Source organism: Mya arenaria, chromosome 15 (genome assembly GCF_026914265.1).
Source record: "Mya arenaria isolate MELC-2E11 chromosome 15, ASM2691426v1".
NCBI lineage: Eukaryota > Metazoa > Mollusca > Bivalvia > Myida > Myidae > Mya > Mya arenaria.
In genome coordinates, this window is record NC_069136.1 from 7,660,215 (window position 1) to 7,687,409 (window position 27,195).

Sequence of the window (27,195 nt, forward strand, 5' to 3'; positions counted from 1 at the left end):
ACATTCACAACCAATTTTGTTAAGTTGAATGCGCAACAACTGAACATAAAGCTAAACAAGAGCACCGCGAAACGGAGCATTATACGCCCGAAGAAGATTCGGCTTGAGGTCCTTTTAATGTAGTGATGATTTGTATAAAGTTATTTGAAAATCGCTTTATTAGTTACCAAGTTATGGCCCGGACACGGAATTGCTAAAGGACGAGTAACAAAGATGTGGCCCGGACACAGAATTGCTAATGCCCCCCCATGGTGATTCTAGTCTTTGAGGTATGGATCTGGAAATTGCGCGCGACACATCCTTTTAATGTAGTGATGATTTGTATAAAGTTATTTGAAAATCGCTTTATTAGTAACCAAGTTATGGCCCAGACACGGAATTGCTAACGGACGAGTTACAAAGATGTGGCCCGGACACAGAATTGCTAACGCCCCCCCATGGTGATTCTAGTCTTTGAGTTATGGCCTGGACACAGAATTGCTAACGCCCCCCCATGGTGATTCTAGTCTTTGAGGTATGGACTTGGAAATTGTGCACGACGCATCCTTTTAATGTAATGATGCTTTGTATAAAGTTATTTGAAAATGACTTTATTAGTGACCAAGTTGTGGCCCGGACACGGATTTACTAACGCACCCCCATGGTGATTCTAGTCTTTGAGATATGGACCTGGAAATTGCGCGCGACACATCCTTTTAATGTAGTGATGATTTGTATAAAGTTATTTGAAAATCGCTTAATTAGTTACCAAGTTATGGCCCGGACACGGAATTGCTAACGGACAAGTAACGAACATGTGGCCCGGACACAGAATTGCTAACGCCCCCCCATGGTGAATCTAGTCTTTGAGGTATGGACCTGGAAATTGCGTGTGACACATCCTTTTAATGTAGTTATGATTTGTATAAAGTTATTTGAAAATCGCTTTATTAGTTACCAAGTTATGGCCCGGACACGGAATTGCTAACGGACGAGTAACAAAGATGTGGCCCGGACACAGAATTGCTAACACCCCCCATTGGTGATTCTAGTCTTTGAGTTATGGCCTGGACATGGAATTGCTAACGTCCCCCCCCCCATGGTGATTCTAGACTTTGAGGTATGGACCTGGAAATTGCATGTGACACATCCTTTTAATGTAGTGATGATTTGTATACAGTTATTCGAAAATCGCTTTATTTGTAACAAAGATGTGGCCCGGACACAGAATTGCTAACGCCCCCCCATGGTGATTCTAGTGTTCGAGGTATGGACCTGGAAATTGCGCGCGACACATCCTTTTAATGTAATGATGCTTTGTATAAAGTTATTTGAAAATGACTTTATTAGTGACCAAGTTGTGGCCCGGACACGGATTTGCTAACGCACCCCCATGGTGATTCTAGTCTTTGAGGTATGGACCTGGAAATTGCGCGCGACACATCCTTTTAATGTAGTGATGATTTGTATAAAGTTATTTGAAAATCGCTTTATTAGTTACCAAGTTATGGCCCGGAAACAGAATTGCTAATGCCCCCCCCCATGGTGATTCTAGTCTTTGAGGTATGGACCTGGAAATTGCGCGCGACACATCCTTTTAATGTAATGATGCTTTGTATAAAGTTATTTGAAAATGACTTTATTAGTGATAAAGTTGTAACGCCCCCCCCCATGGTGATTCTAGTGTTTGAGGTATGGACCTGGAAATTGCGCGCGACACATCCTTTTAATGTACTGATGCTTTGTATAAAGTTATTTGAAAATGACCTTATTAGTGACAAAGTTGTGGCCCGGACAAGGAATTGCTAACGCACCTCCATGGTGATTCTAGTCTTTGAGGTATGGACCTGGAAATTGCGCACGACACATCCTTTTAATGTAGTGATGATTTGTATAAAGTTATTTGAAAATCGCTTTATTAGTTACCAAGTTATGGCCCGGACACGAAATTGCTAACGGACGGACAGACGGACAGACAGACAGACAGACAGACGGACAGACGATGGAGGCCATAACATAATACGACCCTTCGGGCGTATAAAAATGGCCTTTGGGCTTTCAACAAGAACAAGGCAGAGTAATTCACAAAATCAACTGCAGAAGCAAAAAGCAAATTGTCTCTCAAAATCCTAGACTTGCAAATTGTCTCCCTTAACTCTAGACTTGAATTTACATGTACATGTAAACTTGGCTAAAAATAGAATTCGCTCATGCAGACCTGGCAAGCAATTGTTTACAGACGCACGAACGTACGACCGCACGGACGCACAGATGCACATACTACGTACACATTACCATCGCATAAGCTCTTCTGGCCTTTGGCCAGTAGAGCTAAAAACCCTGAAAACCTAAGACTGCACAAATTTTCTTTGTAGATGAAAGTGAAAATGTAATTTAGAATATTTTTACAACTCATTATGAATATTCCCTTACTGTTTTTAAATATTTTCAAATCATATTGAAATATATCTAATCACAAAGCTATCATACCCTTAAGCTGGACAGGTGTTCTCTACGGCTGATGGCCACAGAGTTAATGAGAACTTTGGAGGCGAGAACATCAGCAAACTGCTCCAAATACTGGTACGGAATGTCCAAGGCATCTTCATACTCACTAGAACAGCGGGCTGGATCTACACAGCTGCAGGAAAAACACTTGTTTTAGTTAAGAATGACTCTTAAATATTTTAATTAATATGCATAAAAGGCTACGCAAAAAGTTAATTATAAAATAGGTTAGATCGTTACCAAAAAAATTGTATCATAATAATTCAACCTATGAGTTACCAATACCATAGAGTTTAAGGGAAAAGGTTTCTAAAAATCAGATGAAAGATTAAATTTTGGTGCAATAAACACATTGCTTTGTGAACAGGCTTGTAAAAGTACAAGTACAGAAAAGTACTTCAAGCAGAAGCCAACCCTGGCCCATGTTTATCATCCACCGGTGCTGATGCTAGAGTTATGGGCAAAAACTCATGAGCCACACGCATCATTCAGTAAAACTGTGATTGCTCAAGGACACCATGGACCAAGCTAGAACTTTGAGTGATCCGATGTATTGAACAACCCAAATTTCCCTCTTCTATGAAATGTTATACAATTACAACATAATTTCAATGTTTGAAGTTGTCAGTTTACTTCAGCAGCACCCTGCCCCATTTCTGCAGCACCCAGCCCATTTCTGCAGAACCCTGCCCCTTTTCTGCAGAACCCTGCCACTTTTCAGCACCCTCTGCCCCTTTTCTGCACCACCCTAACCCTTCTTAAGCACAACTCTTCCCCTTTTCTACACCCCCTGCCCCTTTTCTGCACCACCCTGCCACTTTTCTGCACCACCCTGCCCCTTTTCCACACCACCCTGCCACTTTTCTGCACCACCCTGCCCTTTTGAAAAACCTGGCTAAAACAACACTGACATGCCTAACTATGTCAATTCCTCAAAATAGTTTTCCTAAAAAAAACACCAACAGCAACAGACAAACTACTTCTGTGTATTAAACAAATTCTTCATACCTTTCCATGTCTCTTTTCTCCGTTACATCATCTTCCAAATTTGCCTCACTGTACTGCACACATTCTGTCTTGTCAGACCATGTGACCACTCTATTCTGCTCTGACCAATCAGTGTTCACCATTTCAACAGTTACCATGGCAGAAGCCAATATACTCTTTGCCAAAAGGTCACTGTAGAGATCAACTGCATACATTTGTCTATCTGACATAGTATCACTTTTGCATGAGCTTAAAGCATAAACAGCAGTCAAAGCTTCACAGATAATGGTACGAGAAAGAGAATCGGCATAGTCAGTTACATCAGGAACATGATATAAACTGCTGGACCTAACAGACTTCCAAGAAATTGCTCTATTATCACTGTCCTGTGATACATTAATTGTTATTTGCCTCCTTTCTTCCGATTGGCCAAATTTTCCACTTTGGCTGTTCCTTTTACCCACCTTGTTATTATTCAAATTATTTTGACTTTTCAAAGAACCTCCCTGATTTGCACTGTTATTAATTCCAACATGCCTGGATGAACACATTGAACCTTTCATTTTGGACCATGAGGTTACAGTCTTAGCTGAGGTGGTGATCTTCAAGCTGTTGTTAATTAGCTCCTCCTCAAATGAAGCAAGGAGTGGGTCGCGAAAAGACGACATTGTACTGCAGACAGACTGGCTGGAACTGCTTATGCTGACCTGGTCGGCTCCCAGAAGTTGAAGAGGGGGAATCGATACATTTGCCTTCATGAGCTCTTCTGCAAACCTGTCATAGAAGGATTTATTATTTCTAATTTGATTCTACATTTGTACATCAATGGCTAACTTGTCGTAGATCTTACAATATGTAACATATATGGCTAATTTATCCGACATAAATGGCTATTTGAATCCCATATCAATGGCTAATTTTATCCTATATCAATGGCTTATTTGATCATACATCAATGGCTTATTTGATCATATATCAATGGCCAATATGTTACCTATATCGATAGCTACTTTGATTCTACATCAATGGCTAGTTTGACCCTACATCAATGGCTAAGTAAGTGTTGTATATCTATATACATGTAGAAGACGTTACACCTGTCTTGTGCCTAGCCAAGTTATTGTATAAATGTCACACAGTGATAAAAGTATGCAGCCAGTCAGGGCTTAAACCAAAGACCTCCCACTTACAAGGCAGATCAGAGTGGGTATCAAATTTGTTTGAGATATTATGCACATTAACATTGTATTGAAGTTTGGTGGAAATAAGATGAAATTATCGGGTTAAAGAGCGGACAAATTCAGTGAACACTGGCTGCCTGCCAGCCTGTCATGTGTGCAGGGTTGTTTCAGGCTTGTTCTAATTTCACAATGATCACCATTACACTATACCTTGAAAGCAGCGGATCTCTGAAGCCACTAGATGTTTTAGTAGTTATCTGCTGGCTCCACTCCCAGTCCATTAGGGAGATGTCTTCATCAGTTTTGCTCTTACCCGTCCTGCGCCCATTTCTACAACAGGGGTAGCAGCATTTGCAATCTTATCAGTAAATCTTATTCATATTAAAAGTTTATATGTATGTCATCAACCACAACACTGTTTTATATCAGACAATTCTAATCAAATCAAATCAAATTTTATTTTCAGTCAGTATGACATAACAGAGAAAACATTAGCTATGAATAGCTATTGACCGACATAGTCACAGTTTTTGATGTGTATGATATATTTGCAATTGTAATAACTCACATATGATTATGATATAATGAACTAATTACCAATAATTAATATAATAAATTATAATAATTTAACTCAACTGAAAACAGAATAATGTTTTCACCAGTAGTTTCACCAAAATTAATAATATTCTAAATCCAATTTTAAACAAGAGCTGTCACAGTATGTGACAAATGCCCCCGAATGTGATATTAACCAGTGAACAAGGTCAGTACATGAAAAGTTGATCTTGCCTTTACATGACAAATACATATGGCAAGTTATTTTAAATTGCCACTGAACATAAAAAATACCACCCATACTTGACAACCTACACTCTTATCTCCTTATATGTGAATTAAATTGTGAATAAACACTAAGTGTATCTTTCACCTTAGAGGTAGGGACATGGGTCTTGCACGCAACACGTTGTCTTGGTATGTTGATCATATGTGGCAAGTTATTTTAAAATCTGCCCATACAAGAAAATGTTACAACCCCGACACAACAACCTATACTCTATGTCCTTATATGTAGAATTCCATTGTGAATAAACACCTAAGTGTGACCTTGACCTTAGAGGTAGGGACACAGGTCTTGCACGCGCCACGTCGTCTTGGTATGGTAAACACATGTGGCAAGTTATTTAAAAATCTGTACATACGAGAGAAAGTTACAGCCCGGATAGGACAACCTATACTCTGTGTCCTTGTATGCAGCATTCCATTGTAAATAAACACTAAGTGTGACCTTGAACTTAGAGGTAGGGACATGGGTCTTGCACGCAACACGTCGTCTTGGTATGTCAAACCCATGTGGCAAGTAATTTTAAAATCTGTCCATACAAGAGAAAATTACAGCCCGGACACAACAACCTTTACTCTATGTCCTTATATGCAGCATTCCATTGTGAATAGACACCTAAGTGTGACCTTGACCTTAGATGTAGGGACACAGGTCTTGCAGGCGCCACGTCATCTTAATATGTCTTACACATGTGGCAAGTTATTTTAAAATCTGTCCATACAAGAGAAAGTTACAACCCGGACACGACAACCTATACTCTATGTTCTTATATGCAGCATTCCATTGTTAATAGACACCTAAGTGTGACCTTGACCTTAGAGGTAGGGACACAGGTCTTGCACGCGACACGTTGTCTTGGTATGTTGAACACATGTGGCAAGTTATTTTAGAACCTGTCACTACAAGAGAAAGTTACAGCCCGGACACAAGTTATTGAGCCGGACACACAGACGGACGGACAGATGGTGCGATTTTAATATGCCCATCTTCGGGGGCATAAAAATATCATTTATATTTCACAAAAATGATTCTAAAAATCCAGGATATTTGATGAAATAACCTCATAGTCAAAATGAGACATCAAAACAATCTATATGGAAGTATGCAACTCTTACCTGTGATTGATAGAATTCTCTAGCCTCTGAAGGGCTGCATCATTTGAGATCTGCATCGGTTCACTGCTTCGTCGAGGGTAGCTCACACATTCCCTGTGTTCTTGCACTTGAAGGAATGCATTCGTCAACAAATCACGGGACAGACTGTTCGCGAACTGATCATAGTTCTTTTTATTTCCTGTCATGAATGGAAAACAGGGCTTCGATTTTAGTTTACTGTGTGACTTTGGGTTAGATTCACCGGGGGATGCAGGTATCACAGCTGTGATCACATGACTAGTCATGTGACTTTTAGCCCCTATGGCACCATGGTGAGCAGAGTTATCTGAACTTGAGGTGTCTGGGCTCGTACTTGGGATCCTGAATGAGCTGCCGCAACTTTCATTGGAATCAGAATTAGAAAAACTCCTATTTGAAATCCTTACCTCAGATTGTTTGTTTTCAGAGGTAGATTTACCAGCCTTTGGTTTTGGTACAACACTCTCTTTAACCTTAGGCCTAGCACCCAACATGTCGTAATCTATATTAGCACTTTGTAAGTCTTGACTAATCTCTACCGGAACTGTATGCTTAAATTCTCTTTCATTCTTTACACTAGTTTTCAACTTGCTTTTGTCTAGACTGGACAGCTTAGCACATGATGAAAGACCAGAGGATACAGAACTATTTGGAACACACGAGGAATCTGATTCCTGCGAGTTTGATTCAGATTGACTAGAACTACGACCAAAAGATGGCACAGTAGGTTCACAAAATAATTTCCTTTTATCAGTTAAACTGTCATTCCCACTAGCGAGTTCGTCCATTTTTATACTTCTTGCTAATTCAGTATCGTACCCAGGGCTTAAACCTTGGAGTAAAATCTTGTCAGCTATTCTACTATACATCTCTCTCTCATTGTGTGACAAGTTATCACTTGTTGTAGTGGAATGTTTGATTGGAACACTGTCAATAACAACCTTAACAGTACTATCACAGCTTTGCTGGCATTTAGATGGCGATGCAACAGAATCTACCAAACCTTTATTACTGTCTCTTCCAACTGGTAAACTTTGAGAAACTGCTGAATTTGAATTAGTGTCTTCCAAAGTTTTTTTACTAAAAAGACCTGAAACCATTTTCTCTGCAACTTGCACGGCTGGGTCTATTTTTCCATGGTTTGCTTGGTTAGTTTGTGAGTAAGAACTACTTTCTTGAAAGCTTGAATCTGATTGGTCCTTTGCATCAATGGAATGATCTGATTGGCTACTCTCAGAAAAATCTTGAGGGAAACAATTTTTCTTGAAATTTGAAACATATTTATATTCCAGTAAAGCCTCCTGGAAGGCTATTGTGACAATTCTGTCGGCTACAGCTAATAAAATATCATCATCAACAATCACACTAGTGTTACTTTTGGAATCATTTTTATTAACATCATCTTCAGAGATGTCATGTTCAACATCAGTATTGTCTACTAGATTGTCTTCACTTATATTATTTTCTTGATTGTCTTCATCATTTATATAACCATGTCTGAAATGTTCACAAATTTCTTGCCTAATCTCTTTATAGATGTTTGTTTTTCGTTCAATTTCTACACTTTCAGCTATTGGGAATGGCCAAATTTCAAAGAATAAAATATCAACATAGCTTCTAATACATTCTTCCCGTATAACAATGTTAAAGCTATTATCATCAGAAGTTAAGAATGATTCTGCAGGAGAGGTCGGTGACAGTTTTATTGGTGTGGGTTTTTTATACACATTTTCATCCGGCAAGCTTTCTTGAAAGTCTCTCGGCGAAGGACATAAAAACGCTGCTTCTTGAGTCCCGGCTTGTAACAGACTCGCAGCCAGTGTAGAAGCAAATTCCATGACAGCAGCTGAGCCGACTTCTTCTGTTATTGTGTGATACTTGTATCTCTCCTGCTGTTGAAAGTTGTCATAATATTCCTCAAACTCAGAGCTGAACTCAGAGCTATAACCTCCCCTTGCACTGCAATTGCTGCTGCGCCTTGAAGCACAATCGTAGCTGCTTCTACGCGAGCTTAAGTCACTCAGGTTTGAACTCCGTCTCCTGTAATTGTTATACCATTCTCTGAAGTTAACGTCGAGGTGGTCCATACTAGATTGTCGCTGTTGGATGCTGTCCACCAGACTGATCGCACTTACAACGTCTGTATCAGAATTTGTGCTGCTGCTCTCTCTGTTAACCGGGAAGGTGGAAGCACCGGATTCTTCAGCCTAAAAGAAATTATTACCTCATAATTATTTGAAAACCTAACAAGATGCAGAGAGAGAGCAAATTTATACTTATGGGTAACACAATGATGACAATGTTGACATTTATCAAAGATATCACAATACCCAGACATTTTGGGTTTGAAAAACATAAAATAAGACCTAGCCACGCTAAGCATAATATTTAAAATAAGCAACATGTTATGTACATGTATAATTTTATACAATTTTATTGTTGGTGTTAGCCAAGTGACTTAACAATCAATAAAATTATAGTATTTTTTTATATTGAGTCCATTGACCGTTGAGTCAGTTGACAGACCTAATTTATTTGTAAATTTCAGTTGACAATAATAATAGGATTTAATGATTCCAGTCAATAAGTCGAATAAGTAACCTGTAAAGCCCGGGAGGCAAGAGGAAGGGCCAAAATCATTGCAGACGACAACAGGTTCTCCACAAACTCGTCAATTAAGGCCAGGTTTGGTACTTGCTCTAGAAAATAAAAAAAGACTTTTTTATTTGATTATGGTTATAGGTTTCCGCATCTTTGAAATGAAAGAAAATTCATGAACAAAGTTTAATTGCTTTTGTTTTACTGATTAATTTTCTGTAGAAATACAAATTTTACAATTCATGACCTAAACTTAATTCTAGGAAAAATGAGATTAAATTCATTCATTTGACTTGTACATGTATGTTTTTACAGGAGGCAGAAAATAAACTTTGTAGCTCAATAGAAAAAAGTTTGGTTGGAAGTAATAAAATCATGTTCATATACATGAAATTGGATATTATTTAACCATTTAACTTACCAATCAAGGGAAAACAGTTAGTGAATTGATTACAATCAAGTCTTATGATTGGACTATAAAAACAAGAGCTGTTGTAGGAAAGCATGCTTGATTATACGACACTTGGTTTTAGAAATAACAGACCTGTAAATAATACCCGCATGTTTCAAGCAAGCACATATAACTCCATACCATTACACTCCGTGTGCGAGCCTTCTGGGGTGAAGAAATCCTCTGATCTTGGAGAGTCCGACTGTACACTAGCAGGAAGACTGAACGGTGCACAGAAGCCTGTAATATAGAATATGCAATAGTCCACAAGCTGACAAGCCATGCATTGGTTTAAGGCTTTTAAGGTTTGCTCTTATTCTCAATTTCTGGATTTTATATAGCAGGGCTTGTTAAGAAAAATAATTTTAGCACTAGTATAAGAATGACATCAATTTTCAATATATATGGTCTACTTTTTTGTTTGATTATTTACAGGAAGTGATAATTTGAAACTGAATAGGTTTTTAAGATAAAAACATAAACTTCAACACAAAAACAAACTGATATTAAACTGATGGTGAATAAACTCAACTCAATACCTATATATATTTTGAAGTGAATATGTTAAGATTGCAAACCAAATCAAACATACTATGGGCGTTTTTGTTGGTAATAAACTGGTTTCGGTTTTATATCGGTTTCACGAACTGTGTATTTGTTGTAACAGTTTCAAATAAAACCAAAACCAGTTTCAATCGTTTTTTAACGAAAACCAAAACCAGTTTTTGCAACTATCGAAACCCCTACTTATACTGAAGGCGGTTTCATCGGTTTGTTCCATCCGAAAACTAGTTTACTTCGAAAACAACATGGCGGATAGTGGTCAACTTCGTTTGTTGAAACTCGATCTTTTTTATAACAATGCCTTAAAATGGGCAAATGAGCTGAATGAAAAGGGTTATATTAGTAATTGTGTAGCTCAGTAGCTACAGTAGCTCCGCCATATTGTTGAAAATGTACACAAAACCATGCATTTGTTACTTCAAGCAAAACTATCAAAACCGGTTTCGTAACTGCTGAAACCATTGAAACCAAAACTGAAACTGGTTTTGTATCAACAAAAACCCTCTATGTAATTTGTAACATTGTGCTTGAATTAAGTTATATGATTGTAAATTTCGTCACAAAACAATGAAGAAAGGACTTTATACAAAGACCTCCCCTTTCTTCTGACCTGGACTTCCACTCCAAACCCATCTTGCCCCACTTCTGTAACTACCAACCAAAGCCTTGTTAATACATGTATCTTTTCATATTGCTGGTCATATTTTTCTGGCAGCTTTGCCCCCATCCCCAATCCACTAACTCTCCGTACCTACCAACAAATGCCTTGTTGATGTCTCTAAGCAGCACCCTATCGTCGTATTGCTTGTGATGTTTCACTGTGGCTGACCGCTTTGTCCCTCTGGAATGGTCATCTCTGGATGCATCTATGGCACATAATGTCGTCTTCAGGTTGCCTCTCTCATCAACCTGAACATGTGGAAGACCCTAATTTTAAAGTATTTTAGAGGATGAGAGAAGTCCTGAAAATGTCTAAGCATTAGTGTTGGGAATTGGTTCCAGTTTGACTATTGATAATCATTTCCACTAAAGTAACCGATTATCAATAGTACAATTATATGGTTATTGACAAGTTTACGTTTGTTGTCAAGCCATTAATTGTATTTTTATTCTTGTGCAATAATTTATAATCCTAAAAAATGCCTGTTGCATTTGTATGTTGGAAGTTATTTGGTGTTCTTGTTGCTTTCGGCCATATTCTTAACAATACCAACTGGACACTTCAGAATATACAAATGAACACTGAAGAGAATATTGGCACACATTAACCGAACACAAATAACCAGAAGAAATAAGAAAACAACTGGCCAGTGGAACAGATGATTGATTATGACCAAATACCATAGATTGTCACTGATTTCAGGCCCAATTTTTCAATTTTCAATTATATCTGATCATCTAAACATCTCTAGTAAACGTAAAAACTTTGTTTTGGCTTACCCATACACATCTTTAATTGTCAACCATAACACAGTTTAGGAAATAAAAAAAAATCTGTAGGTATTTTTCTTCTTTTTGTGTTGGTTCGCTTAAATGTACATGAAGATTATGTTCTAAATATATCATCATTGAAAATAAAGTTGTTGTTTTCTTTATGCCTAAAACAGCTTCACTTACCTCAGCTTTATCTTCATTATCTCCAACAAACTCCAGCCCAGCTGCATAGCCACACATCATCGAGTATTGCTGGAAACCACTGATAACGATAGCTTCGTTTTCCTCCATTGATTCCATAAATAACATGGCTGCGACCAGCTCTGGACAGACAGTGAACCGCACCTCTTCCTGTACCCGGCCCCTCCCCAATACTCCTCCACCAATGAAACGGTTCGCAAAGTCCACCTATAAAATAATTAACAGTGGTAATTAACTATAACCTTGACCTTGAGCCCACCCACCTCTAAAGCAATCCCAAGCTACATGTAGATCACCAAATAAGCTACCTTCACACCAACTGTCATTACTATCCATCAATGCTAGATTAAGTAATTCAGCAGAAACCAAGGTTTAATGCTCCTCCCGTCCTCCTAAAGACATCCCCATTCTAATAACCTGTTTTACATTGAAAACCTTGTTAAAAATGAAAAATAACCTGTAATGTGCCACATCCGGAATCCTCAATAAGGCCTTCCTCTAAGACATCCACAGGACATAGATCACTGGTGCAGTTGAGCCAGGTGTCAAGGGTAGGTAACTCCTCAGCACGTATCACCTGCCATGGAAACAATCATGTATGAGATGGAGCGGTAATACCACAACCTGTACTGTTTAAAGTTTGTTTCAGTCTCATCAAGGTACATCAAATACACAATAAATATATAAATATACATAATAAGTACATTGCCCATGTGCCCTGCTTCAACATAAAAACGGTGAGAGGTTTTGTTTGAATGATATATTAAAAAGTATATTACCTGTCTGGTGAAGATAATGTTGCCGCTAGCGTTGGTCTTCTCAGCATGGACGCGGTCAAAAAAATGAAGTATACACTGCAGCTTGGCGTTCTGGGACCACCTGTGGTATAAACAATTCATGTTATAGTTTCCTGGTACTGTGTATGTCTGTACAGACATGCAATGGATCTTCAAGTTGTTGTTTTTGTATCATGGGACTTTAACATTGCTCCAGTATAAAAACCAAGTAGTGATTAAAAGGCCCCAATTTTCATCAGTGAATGACCTTAACCTTGACCTTCTGGCTTAAAAATCAATATGTTTGAGCTACTGGTCATGAACCATCAGTCTACCAAGTATAAGGGCCTTGGGATCGAGCATTCTTTTTTATTATTTATTGATCAGAAAACAAGGTCATATATGCTACGTCGGAAGGCAACATTTTGCTTAAAATAAAGACTTAAATCAAAGATAACGTTTCTTTTACTACACGATTTTAAATAAAACAAAGGGCAGTCTATGCCACTTACAGAGCTCCGCCTTTGTTTTATTACCAAAGTTTGATAAGGTGATGAGTTTCATCAAACACTGCGACAAACCTAGGTTTGTTGAAGTGTTTTAACAAACTAAACTCTCAATCAACGTAGCATTTATGACTTAATTTATCACATGGTATACACACACTGATTTTAGGTCCTGCATTATATCCAGAAAGTTGAACAAAACTTATAACATTAACATTAAGATTCATAACTACTCAGTAGGGCTTAAGGGGTGAAATTGGAGTCAGGAAGGGTGTCTTTTAGGGCAAATACGATTTACACAAGACAAGATACTGTTAAGGATTCATACAAGAATCAATAGTAATTTTATTTTAAACATTTATTAACAAGATATCAATCTCTGCCCCTTTTGAGACTGAAATTTGGCCCAATTAGCAACTTCAAAAAGTTCCCTCAGAAAAGTCACAACTTACAGTGGAAGATGGGCAAAGAATCGGTTAAAGTTGATGGTGTTAAGCCTCGTACCAAATCCCCTTTCCTCGTTTGGGAAGAGACACAGAAACCCACATGCCACTATAGACCAGCATAGCAGACGCGGGATCTCACGCTGGTCACCTGTAAGTGGGGGCATTAATTAGTTAAGCCTGGTACCAAATCAATCAACTAATCTCATTGGCACAATTTTATAAGAAAAGTTTGGTCTTGAATCGGCAAGATTTAAACCTGGGATGCTTTGGTTAAAAATGAGTGAGTGAATCACAGCTGAAACTCAACAACATTGATAAGTTTAGGATTTCAACTTGCAATACTTATTTATTAGGGATGGAAACCGGATACCAAATCGGTATCCGGATATTCGTATCAAGTATTCGAATACTATCCGGATACTCGTATCAAATTATTGTCATAATATGTAAATTTCCTATTATATGTCACCCACCTTCTGTTATTTGACATAATTGTCCACTTGATTTATAATTTGTCATATGACAATTTCACTTTTTCATTCATTCTTTCTCAGTCTTAATAATTTATAATGTTATAACCAAAGCTAAACAACTCATTTTACGTCATAAAAACTCATGATAAATACCACATAAACACCTCGTGAATTTGATAGTCACTTCGGCCGAGGTGGTTGCTTGGTTACTGCCACTTGCTTTCGAGTTTGTTATTTATCAGCAGGTTTCATGTTAAATGACATGTTGATTATTTGATAGTCGATTGTAATTTTATTTCATTACATTCTTTGATTTAATGCATTACCTACAATTTCTGCGGTGTTTTGTAATGAAGGATATAATTGCGGGAAAGGTAAGAAGACAAAAAGACGATCTAATTTTTCTTTATTTACATGCGTGTACTTTTTTTATTTATCAAAAAACTAAACATGTCTAAATACGATTGGTCATTAATAGCTTTGATTGCATGACCCTTAACTTGTGATTGGACGATCAATTCCTACGGATTAATGATCAATCCGTTTAATATCAACTAGTGCCAATTAGTGTCAATTAAGCACATCTGAGATCATAAAACAACACTTGTCATTGTAAACAAGGTCATAGAACTTCACAGGGTGCTGCACAAGGACACAATATCACGCCTTGTGCAAGCACCCAATTAGCAAACGATTTGTGACACATACCCGCTTGGCGACAGACACTGTTGATCACCTGAAATATTTCATCTGAAAAGTTTTATAACAAATGTCTCTGCTAAGCTATTTCATTGAAATTTTCATTCTTAACGTCTATTCGAATACCCATTTTGGTATCCGAATACTTGCGTGATATCCGGATACTCGGATATTCGCTTCCATCCCTTTATTTATATTATTATAACTTGACTGTGAGTTTACAACTGTAAGTTGATATAGGCCACTCTCAGTTTGTTTCTTGGGTAAAGACAGTATTGTGACTCTTTGGGTAGAGGCGGATACCTACAACACTAGACAACTCATAAACAAACAATGGTAAACAACTACTGAACTAAGTGTCTACCTTTCTGCTGCACACTGATTGCTACACCCTCTGGTGGTAAAATGTGTTCAACATCGAAGGCAAGGTCTATAATGGCTGGCAGAGTGTGAGAGATGAATTTTGGCAGTTCTCCAACATGGTCAGGCTTTCTGAAGAACTTGCAGAGCCCACTAAAGATGCAGTTTTCCCAGGAAGTAGGTTGCTGATATGGGAAGCCCATGTTAATGTCCACAATAGTTTGGTGTCTGACTGCTATCATCTGCATGTCAACAAGACCCTGAAGTGGAAGAGTTCGTAGATTGAATCATGATTCAAATGATGCCATAAACAATGATGACCTGTCTGCTATTGTGAAGCATCATTTATGGTCATTCTTATAAGCAACGGGCAGGCCATCCTGTAGAATACCTGCATTTATAATTCATGTCCCCCTGTGGCTTGCTAAGGGATTCTGTGTATTCCACACCCTAATTGGTCTTCATGTAAACATCTAAATTCTTATTAAGAGACTGTGACAACATGATTAGGAGACTTATCTCACTGATAGGGTTGGGATAGTGATGTTTATGGGATGATCGGATCAATATCCCACAGATTTTTGTGATTGGGGAAAAGTAGATGAGATTGCATTGTATTGTATATTTTTTAACAACATATATACTCAATACAGTGTTTATTAAAAACAAATAAATGGCTTTTAAAGGTATATTATTAAGCAAAATAAATGCCTGTGCTGGAACAATAAGTGTTATATGATACATATGAAAATCCCCACAGTTGAGGACATAATGCTTTTTTCAGCAAAATCTCCTAGAAAGCTTTCCAGAAATATGGCAAGTATCAGATGTTGACTAATTTTTTATATGCGTTAAATATCTCTGCTCTATTGTAAAAAATCCCTGGTTTCCTTAACAATATCCCTTGAGGAGGTCTCTTGAAATATGGCATGTATAGTTTAAACCCGTACTGGAACCTACCTGTACACAGTCATGCCGGAGACTGGCGAGGTTGTCCTTCACCATCCACCAGCATTCCTGGTCACACGGGAACACCACACGCGACATATCTCTCCTCCCTTGCTCTCTAACACTGTTACTCCCTTCAGTCAGGTCTCATTCTGGCTTGTCCTGCCATGAAATAAGTTGTGAATAAATTGTAGTAGTAATAGTAGTAAAGAATAGCTCAAATCTAACACTTGTTAAATGCCTTCGAGGTTTGTTTTAATGTTTCTTAAAACAAGTAGCAAGGATTGATTTCGGGCTTTTTCATCCAAAAATACCATGTTAATTATGCTTGGCCAATCAGTGATGTTGCACTGTCACCACTTTATTCTTTAGTGGTAAATAGAACCTTTTTGTTAAGTGAATTTGGCTTGGTACTGGTACTTGGATCCACATGAAATTGTTTACCGCATTATGGAAGAATCTTCGTACTAAGTCAAAATAGATGTGTACTTTACCTCATAAATCAAAGATTCCATCTTTTGGCATTCAATGTTCCAAAAATATCGCTAAATTTAAAATGACTACGTAAAACTAATAGAACGGAAAATAATAACAGCATTCAAATGTAAAAAAGAATACAAAAGATAAAATGCTCTCTGTCTGGTATGTACTTATAAATTCTTAATTAAAATTTGTATGGATAACATCTGGGATCAATCTTACTCAGTGATATTGGTCCCAAATTTATCCCTCCATTAAAATACAAGATTATATTCTTTACTCAATTTATTTTAAGGTCAGTGTTACTAGTTCAAGTATGTATTACCAAAAACAATAACAAGCAAGCTGCAAATAAAACAATTAAAGTTCTGAAAATTGATACTAAAATGTGCTGGCATTTGTGATTTCCATAGCTTTTTTTTAATTTTATGTTCTGTAGTTTGTCTGGGTAAGAACCAGCCACCCATTCTGCTGGGAGCAGGACTTTTCAATCCCTTCTCAAAACGAAGATTTTTCAACCCTTAGACTTTTCAACCCCTATTTTAAAGACTTTTCAACCCATACCTGTTTGGACTTTTCAACCCCTAAATCTAAGACTTTTCAACCCCTAGTTGAAATATCTTAATAGCCATATTGAAGACTTCTCAACCCCTATATCAAAGACTTTTCAACCCCTATTAATTTTGTCAGCCAGTTGTTGTCTTTTTCATTGTTTTTTGTGCAAGAAACTTAACAAATTGTTATTGAAATAAAATTAAAGATTTGTTTGTCTTATTCATTACACTTTTCTCCAAAGTATTGGATGAAATTTACAAAGGCTTTAACTTGATTTACTAAGCACTTGATGGTTAGTGTTTTTCAATATGCTATAATATTCCGAACATTAACAATGGTACAGTTAAGTAAGATTTTGATGCCTGGTTACCCTGAACAATTGTTGTATTATTCTAAAGGATATTACATATTTCAGCGAATTCACATATATGATGTACAAAGTTACGAACATACTTTTGTTCTTTAAATAACAAATTTGAATAATTGCAAAAGAAAATGAATGCAAAAAAGGATTTATGAAACATTCTCCTTATTTTGCCTGTAGAACACCAATAAAAACCTCAACTTGAACATTTATAAATCTTTATTGTTTTAAAGCTGCACTCTCACAGATTGAACGTTTTGACAACTTTTTATTTTTTTGCCTGTAGAACACCAATAAAAACCTCAACTTGAACATTTATAAATCTTTATTGCTTTTAAAGCTGCACTCTCACAGATTGAACGTTTTGACAACTTTTTATTTTTTTGTCTTGGAACGAGCCATTTTTTGCGAAAATCCATGGAAACCAGTTATATAAGACTGCTGACAAAAAATTACATTGATGTTTTATGCATTTTTCTATGCGATGCATTTTTTTATGCGATCAGACTTTTTGGTAGCAATCTTATATCACTGGTTTCCAGATATTTACGCAAAACATTGCTCTTTCCTAGACAAAAAATAAAAAAGTTGTAAAAATGGTAAATCTGTGAGAGTGCAGCTTTAAAAATGGTTAACAGTCCCAGTCGAACAATTTTTTGAAGTACCAAATTGCTATTTCAGTACAGTTTGATTTTAGTTCTTGATAATGTATTATATAAAAATTCTGGGATTTGGGGGTATAAATAAATTAAATATATTTTTTGTTAAGTTTTAAATCTGGAAAATCTTGCCATGTCACACATGTTGCCCATTAATGAATGTGCGACCTTCATTCCAATCTTTAATTGCATTTTTTAGAAGACAATACAATGCTTATAGCATTTTTTTACATATATACCACTTTATAATAGAATGTCCTGATTATTTTAATCTGAGAAATAAAAAAAAACATTAATAAAATCTTATGTTACGCTTATGTAATATTTTATCAACACATTTTAAAAGCATTTAACACTTAGTGATAAAAAACGTTCTCTTCCCCGAGATTTTTGATAATTGGCATAATGTTCTTTATTCTCTGACACATTAAACTATATGTCTATGTAATTGTTATTCTATTTGTAATTTGAAAGCATTTGAAACTCAATCTATAATTCATTTCTAACAACTTCGAACTGAATGTATTTTGTATTTCTTAAACTTCGTCTGCTAAATCTAGATATTTTGAAATATTATGAAGAATGTCCTTTTTATTGATGACAATTTTTTTTAAAAAACCAAAAGGAAAACAAATGTTGTTTCATTTAATTTAGTGAGCAGTACCATGCACATGATATAATGCGTGAGAATTTCCTCAGGGAGATAGGGAAGATTTATGGTTAACAGCTAAATGGACCGTTGAGCATTTTTTTTTTTTTTATTTCAATGTACTATTTAATGAATTATTGTATTATCATGTGTTTCAAGTATGTATATTTTGTATGTATTACATATTTTCTGTCTGTTATATTTTTAGTCTTAATATTTTCTTGATTTTTAAAAGAAATTTCAAAATAAATTGTTTAATATTGTAGTTATTTTCTTAAAAAGGTGAGAAATTGAGGGGTTGAAAAGTCTTCGTTTATTAGGGGTTGAAAAGTCTTTGTTTTAGGTGGGGTTGAAAAGTCTTAGCACTTTAAGGGGTTGAAATGACAACAGGGTTGAAAAGTCTTTGATTTCACTAATGACAAAGGGGTTGAAAAGTCTGACAGCCATTCTGCTCAGTTGGTAAGAATGCCGTGTGGGTTTGAGTCTGAAAACGGACACACTTTTCCTACCTCCAAGTTTACTTTACTGGTGTCGTAGGAAAAAGGCAAAAGTGCCTGAATCAGCCTGAAAGGTAACTGGGGAGGTGTGCAGTGTGTGTGGGTGTGCGAACTAGCCACCCTGCTATCGCTGTTGGTTAGAATGCCATGCTAGTATTCCACAGGTTGTGGGTTTGACCCTGCTATCGCAGTTGGTTAGAATGCCATGCTAGTATTCCACAGGTTGTGGGTTTGACCCTGCTATCGCAGTTGGTTAGAATGCCATGCTAGTATTCCACAGGTTGTGGGTTAGAATGCCATGCTAGTATTCCACAGGTTGTGGGTTTGACCCTGCTATCGCAGTTGGTTAGAATGCCATGCTAATATTCCACAGGTTGTGGGTTAGAATGCCATGCTAGTATTCCACAGGTTGTGGGTTTGACCCTGCTATCGCAGTTGGTTAGAATGCCATGCTAGTATTCCACAGGTTGTTGGTTAGAATGCCATGCTAGTATTCCACAGGTTGTGGGTTAGAATGCCATGCTAGTATTCCACAGGTTGTGGGTTAGAATGCCATGCTAGTATTCCACAGGTTGTGGGTTAGAATGCCATGCTAGTATTCCACAGGTTGTGGGTTAGAATGCCATGCTAGTATTCCACAGGTTGTGGGTTAGAATGCCATGCTAGTATTCCACAGGTTGTGGGTTAGAATGCCATGCTAGTATTCCACAGGTTGTGGCCACCCTGCTATCGCAGTTGGTTAGAATGCCATGCTAGTATTCCACAGGTTGTGGGTGTGCGAACTAGCCACCCTGCTATCACTGTTGGTTAGAATGCCATGCTAGTATTCCACAGGTTGTGGGTTAGAATGCCATGCTAGTATTCCGCAGGTTGTGGGTTTGACCCTGCTATCGCAGTTGGTTAGAATGCCATGCTAATATTCCACAGGTTGTGGGTTAGAATGCCATGCTAGTATTCCACAGGTTGTGGGTTAGAATGCCATGCTAGTATTCCACAGGTTGTGGGTTAGAATGCCATGCTAGTATTCCACAGGTTGTGGGTTTGAGCCCACATGTGTGCATTTTTCCTTCAAGATTTAATATATTTTTTGAGAGGACATCCCTCCTGAACCATAGGGGATGCTAAGCCCGTTTTTGTGATGTTCATACACACTTGTAAGACTATTGCTAGCCTAATGATATCAGTGCTCCAGCTAGCCCGTTTTTCAATGGCGCAGCGCCCGTGTCCCTTTTCTTTCCGCCCTGCCCCCTTTTTGAGTAGTGCCCTTTTCACAAATGCTCTATTAGCGCCAAATATCCCGTTAGTGCCCTTTTTACTATTGAAATCATTAACAAGAGCACCGCGAAACGGAGCATTATACGCCCGAAGAAGATTCGGCTTGAGGTCTTTAATAAACATTTAGGTTATGCTAGTATACTGCTTTCTAGGTGTGAAGTGTTTACAACAAAGGCTTAAACTTCCAATATTGAAACTTTAATGATACTTAAGTTAGCAGTGCTAATAAAAACCTTTGTTCAACAGTATTTTTTTACAACATAGAATAATTGTAAAACAACATACATACTGGTAAGTAGTGCAATGAAGGATGTACTAATATGGAATCAGATTTTATGAAATGAAATATTTTTATAAAAAAAATAGAATATCTGAAACTTCCTTAGAAAATCTGAGAATACAAGTTTAAAAGTAGCAGGACTTGGAAAGTGCTCAAAACACATCCTTTTAATGTAGCAATAATTTGTATAAAGTTATCTAAAAATTGCTTGGTTACAAAGTTTTCTAAAAATGCCTTTATTAGTAGTAACACAAAGTTGTGGCCTGGACACAGAATTGCTAACGGAATTGCTAACGCCCCCCAGTGAAATTAGCCTTTGAGGTACGGACCTGGAAAGCATGCTTGACAAATCCTTTTAATGTAGAGATGATTTGTATAAAGTTATTTGAAAATTGCTTTAGTAGTAACCCAGTTATGGCCTGGACATGGAATTGCTAACGTCCCCCCACCCATGGTGATTCTAGTGTTTGAGGTATGGACCTGGAAATGGCGCGCGACACATTCTTTTAATGTAGTGATGTTTTCTAAAAATGCCTTTATTAGTAGTAACACAAAGTTGTGGCCTGGACACAGAATTGCTAACGGAATTGCTAACGCCCCCCAGTGAAATTAGCCTTTGAGGTACGGACCTGGAAAGCATGCTTGACAAATCCTTTTAATGTAGAGATGATTTGTATAAAGTTATTTGAAAATTGCTTTAGTAGTAACCCAGTTATGGCCTGGACATGGAATTGCTAACGTCCCCCCACCCATGGTGATTCTAGTGTTTGAGGTATGGACCTGGAAATGGCGCGCGACACATTCTTTTAATGTAGTGATGATTTGTATAAAGTTATTTGAAAATCGCTTTATTAGTTACCAAGTTATGGCCCAGACACGGAATTGCTAACGGACGGACGGACAGACAGACGATGGAGGCCATAACATAATACGACCCTTCGGGCGTATAAAAACGATTGAAAGCCCTTAATCCGCTGTCATAATTGAGACAAATTACATAATACTTATGATAATAGTGTTCCCACTAGGTGTCACCATGCCCCCATTGATTGCATAAAATATGCAGTACTGCCCTTTCATCTTCCCATGTGCCTTGACCAGGTCATGTGACAGCTAATTGTGTATTTGTGTAGTGAGCAGACGACATGTGTATTCATAATCGGTCATCTACTAATCCGATAATTAGGAAGAGCCAAATAGAGAAACATCGGCAGGAGGCGTGCCTATTAAATGTCAGCCAATCAGAATATACATTGAGAACTTGTTCAATCAATGATGAAAGTTCGTAAAATGCGATAGAAAATGCGAAGGGATGGTGAAAAATGTTGTCAAGCACAATTAAATCTTTTAAAATAATTGTTTATTGTATTGTACAGAAGAGACTCGCCATTTTAAACATTGTTGATTTGAAGCAGATGGTCACTGCCAATATGTAAACATAAGAAAGGTGGCGCTAACACAATCAAATACATCACTTTTTCAGTAAATGTTTTGAAAGTTTATTTGTTAAATATGCATATGAAAATTTCTTTGTCACCCAAAAAAAATATGTTGATTTCTTATGCAGCGTTTACCTATCATGTCTACGATCATGTCAAAATTCGCCGAGACCGCCATTTTGTTATAACGATTTTCCGAGTTATTTTATCAATGTTCTATGTTTTATAAGTTATTTTTTTTAGCATGGGGAGTGATTTTTATTGTAATTTTATTCTAAAACATCAGCATATTAAACATAATTTTACTAAAGACAATTAAATAACAGCCAAGCTGAATATAACATTCGTACCCAATCCTGATCGTACCAAACTAAGATTCGACCCAACATTGTTTGTGCATTTATTTATTTGATTGCTTCAAATGTTTAACTCAGGGTTCCCCCTGGGTTCTAAAAAGTTGTCGCCACTTTTTCGCGGGGGGTTAAGGGGGCCGCGATAGGCCCCCTTACGGGTCCAGGGCAGCGCCCTTGTGGGGGCCAAGGTGGCGAAGCCCCCTGAAGCTCATGGGGTTTAAGCATTTTAAGAGCCTTAAATTGCATTTAATTAGCACATTGTCGTGCAAATCATAACATTTTGTTGTACATGAAGCACAAGATATTAATAGCAAATTGTTATTCTGTTGACAAAATTCATTGTATATGGACTAGTATATAAATAAAAAAATATTGCAAAAATGTGACATAAACATCAATATGTTGATTTCAGTCTAATGCCTGCATACAATAAAAGAATACATTTGTGAAATTATGAGATAAATTTAGAATAAATGGAAACTAGAAATATACATTGTCAAACTAGGGCCATAACTTTCCTAATAGAAATTTGTCTACCTACTCTTTACTCCAGCCAACATATTAGAAGCCTTATAAAATGGGGTTTAATCCTATTTATTTGATTTCTGTTAATCTTTTTGACACTTTTTGAACTCTTAGAATGCTGCATTTATAGCAATTACAAATTGCGACAAAACCGAAAGCAAGTCTATTTTTAGCGCGTAAACGTCATTACGAAATTTGCATATCAAGTGACTTTCCGACAACATAAAATTCTACGATTTGCATATTTAAAACTAACACGATAATTACGCAACAACAAGGCTGTTGAGCTAAATATTAAAATTGTTTGCTAATAAGAGACATAACAGTTAAAGGATGTCATTGTTTATCCGTGAAAGCAATAAAATTCTACAATAATTAGCGAGGTGTTGACTGGGCCGTGACGGCTTGCTTTAATTATCGGATTAATTTTTGTTGTCGCACCAGCAGATGCGCTTGATTTATGACAGTGACAGAATCGATTATCATGCAGGCCGCATGGTCACCACTTACGTCATTTTAAGAAAATATTTTAGAAAAAAATCGTTGTCGCCATAAATTCGCCAAATTTGAAAAGTTGTCGCCACTTTTGCGATTTTGTCGCAAATGGCGACAATGGCGATCGCCAGCGGGAACCCTGTAACTGTCTTTGTTTTTCTTCATTTTACATGATATTTAGGAGAAATATGTGACATCGCACAAAAGAAGACTTCAGAAAAGTACAATCATACTAACACAGACAAAAAGACAAATTTTAACTTTGATATTCAAACACACCCTTCTAAATTTTGAGAGAAAAACAACCAATTTTGTTAGAGTCTGAAATCATGGAAAATGATTTAAAATGAGTATGAAACCAAAACAAATTATATGGGGGGACCCCCCAAAACCCCCCTTGTGACAGCGGTGGACCCCTCTCATAACCACCCCCAATCGCCCCTATACGACTCATGTAGCTTGCCCTTTTCAAAACTCCCTGCCCTTTTCAAATCCTGGCTGTAGTCCACCTAAATGGCCGTACACTCGTCTTTTGACGATTTTGTTTTACTATGGCAGACTCGTGACGTCCACCATCCCAGCAAAAAGTAGCGAACGGTCATTGCGCAGAGAATCTTCGCGGCCACAATTTTGTAATTATTTGCGTTGAAAATTCAAATTTTTACGATAACATTATTGCCTACTATTAAACACATCTTTATTTTTTTATGTCATTATGCCAAAATACATGTTCAGATATCATAAAACACTAACATGTGTCAATTGTTTATGAAGTATCCCGATATCTGGGACAAATCTGACTGGCTGAGTTCATATTTAATGTTATTCGTGACCAAGAATATATTTATGTGAAAATAACGACTCTTTTGACAAATTAAATCCAGATTAGATCATTGTCGGGTATATATTGAACAACTTTGTCCTTATTATTCAACATCGATGCATAATATTACTATATATTCTGTCGCCCAGTGTTAAATGGTAGAGAGTTGTAGCGTTACAGGGATACATAAGAAATGTCAAAATAATAAAAAAAGTATCCCTGATCACTCATTATTGTAGCTAATCCTGGCTGGAGCACTGGATATATTAAGTGCTACCTAGTCTAAAGTTATTAAACCATTTGTCATCTACAACTATGAAAACATACCTAATAATTTGATATATTATTGAATTCAGTTTTCACTTAAATGTCAACAATTAAGATGACAAACTGTCTGAACTGAAGAAATCTTCCAAAAGTCAACGAAATGTAGGTCACCACATGATGCAAATTCTAGTAATGCAGGCCTTAACCGACGTAACGACGCAGAAGCTAAAATAAACAATATCATATTCTATTGATTGTCAACACTAACTTACATCTTACTGCCTTTTTATAAAGTTATTTTGTAAAACTTAGGTCAAACTGAATGCATCTGTTTACGAGGTGCGCGCGCACCTGTCAATTATTTGAACACAACGAAATTATTTTAACCCTAAGAACTTAGGATACAGACAACTGATATAGCAAGATCCTCGATAGCCTGCAAGAAGCTAGCAAACTTCGGTTCATCAATTGGCAACATCAGATGTGCAGCTAGTGCCTGTGCCGATGACATTTGCCTATTTGCAGACTGACATTGATCCGAGCGTTGATGATAAACACCTTTTAACATGTGAAGAAAGGTTGAACATCATCAAATCTAATCTGCCAGTAGGAAATTATGTTGACTTCCATCTTACAGAAAATGTAATTTTACAATGTTTGAAAACTTGCAAAACAGGAAAAGCAAGTGGCTATGACAAAATTAATTATGAACACTTATTATACGGCGGACAAAAAACAATTCTGTTATTATGCACCAGTCGATTGTAACCACGGCCCCCAGGTCCGGGGGTATACCGGGGATAGCCGGGGAAATGGGCCGTGTTTTTACTTTCCAGGTGGACCCGCAGTGCAGGGTGAAAGCGGTGGTTTTGTCTTCGCGCAAAAAACAGCGGGGAATACGCCTTACCTAGGGTCCCTGGGGTGCGGGGGCATTTGGCGGGGTTCTTACCCGGACTTGGCTGAGCCGAAAGTCAAAGTCCCCGCTATTCCCCGGACCTGGGGGCCGTGGTTACAATTGACTGGTGCATTATTACGAGTGTTTTACAACATTATAAAATTTGCTCATTTCCCTATTGACATGAAAACAGGCATTATCACGACTTTATACGGAAAAGGCGGGAACAAACAGAAAAGCGATCCGAAAAGCTATCTCGCTATATCATTGTGCTCTACAGTATTGAAACTTTATGAAAAGGTTATTATATTTGAAATGAAAGGTGAAGAGTGGCTTACGTGCAATAATCTCCAAGGTGGCTTTCAAAAACATTTTAGTTGTATCATTACATCATTTCTTGTTCGTGGAAGCATATATTTTACAAGGGAAAACAATAGTAAGCTGTATACCTGCTCACTAGATGTTCGTCAGGCGTTTGATCATGTTAATTTTACAATTCTGCTTACAAAGTTATACGATGCCGGTGTCAACCCATATTTGTTAAAAGTTTGCATTAATATGTTCGAAAACGTTTAAAGTTGCATACGAACACAAGGATGAGTATCCAAATTGTTCCCTATACAACAAGGAACGAGACAGGGCCAGTGCTGGAGTCCATATTGTATCTCCTCTATATTTATAATCTTATGCACACTATTGAGAAATCAAGGCACTCGTTGACTATATTAGAAGCCAGTGTAGGTTGTCCAACGCATGCCGACGACATGGTACTACTCTCACTCAGCAAAAATGGCCTGAGGAACTAATGAACATTTGTCATTCTAATTCAATCAAAGAACGATATCAGTAGAATTCTAGTAAAACAAAAGTATGTTAACCAATATCTAAAAATGGCACGTTTCCATAAATGTATACGTGGAAAAACATCGTTAAGAAATCTATTTACGAAGTTGCTAACGCAGAACATCAATCAAGGATATTGAGTGAAGACAGTTTGCGTGGTTTTCTGTCTATAAATAATGAAATATCACTATGTATTATATGAAGGTTCAGACAAATATATCGCGAGCAACTCAAATATTGCAGGACGGTGGCTCTAGCTCTAAGTAAAATTTTCAGTAGACCTTACGTTACTAAGTGCACACTATGTTCTGATCAAACGTATTTCATTTCAGAACATGTTTTGTTATTTTGTCGTTCGAACGATACTACTAGGCAGTGCCTTTGGCGAAAATTAAGTTTATTGTTCACAGCAAAACAATATGACGAATTTTGTCAAATGCATTATTCCGATCTTTTACGCTCAGCGACCACAGTCGAGTACATATTTTCAAGACGGTACTACGATACTTACATTTCTCAGCAGGCCACTGGCTCAATTTTTACCACATATGTAATTACATGTACAATGTGTGTAAACATACACTCATTTGATGTCATGTTCATTTTGGTTGTTTTTGTAAAACTAACTATTTATTTCACTGTGTTTACAGTACTTATAAATATCACCCCTTTATCATTGTCATAATTCTTATCTTAAATGCAGGACCATGT

At 37.2% G+C, this 27,195-nt stretch overlaps 1 protein-coding gene across 1 annotated transcript in view; it reads right to left on the reverse strand.

Moving 5' to 3' along the window:
• Positions 1–25,092, reverse strand: part of LOC128220022 (uncharacterized) — a 31,152-nt gene extending 6,060 nt beyond the window's left edge. Inside the window, exons 1-14 of the mRNA XM_052928253.1 lie at positions 25,019–25,092; positions 16,098–16,247; positions 15,142–15,397; positions 13,612–13,753; positions 12,657–12,756; positions 12,335–12,454; positions 11,860–12,084; positions 10,998–11,151; positions 9,820–9,918; positions 9,231–9,328; positions 6,612–8,836; positions 4,866–4,985; positions 3,496–4,248; positions 2,470–2,620 (exon numbers count right to left, since the gene is read on the reverse strand). Coding sequence (XP_052784213.1) covers positions 2,470–2,620; positions 3,496–4,248; positions 4,866–4,985; positions 6,612–8,836; positions 9,231–9,328; positions 9,820–9,918; positions 10,998–11,151; positions 11,860–12,084; positions 12,335–12,454; positions 12,657–12,756; positions 13,612–13,753; positions 15,142–15,397; positions 16,098–16,184 — 4,530 coding nt within the window. The 5' untranslated portion in view covers positions 16,185–16,247; positions 25,019–25,092. The remainder of the gene's footprint in view (positions 1–2,469; positions 2,621–3,495; positions 4,249–4,865; positions 4,986–6,611; positions 8,837–9,230; positions 9,329–9,819; positions 9,919–10,997; positions 11,152–11,859; positions 12,085–12,334; positions 12,455–12,656; positions 12,757–13,611; positions 13,754–15,141; positions 15,398–16,097; positions 16,248–25,018) is intronic.
• Between the last annotated feature and the right edge of the window lie 2,103 nt (positions 25,093–27,195).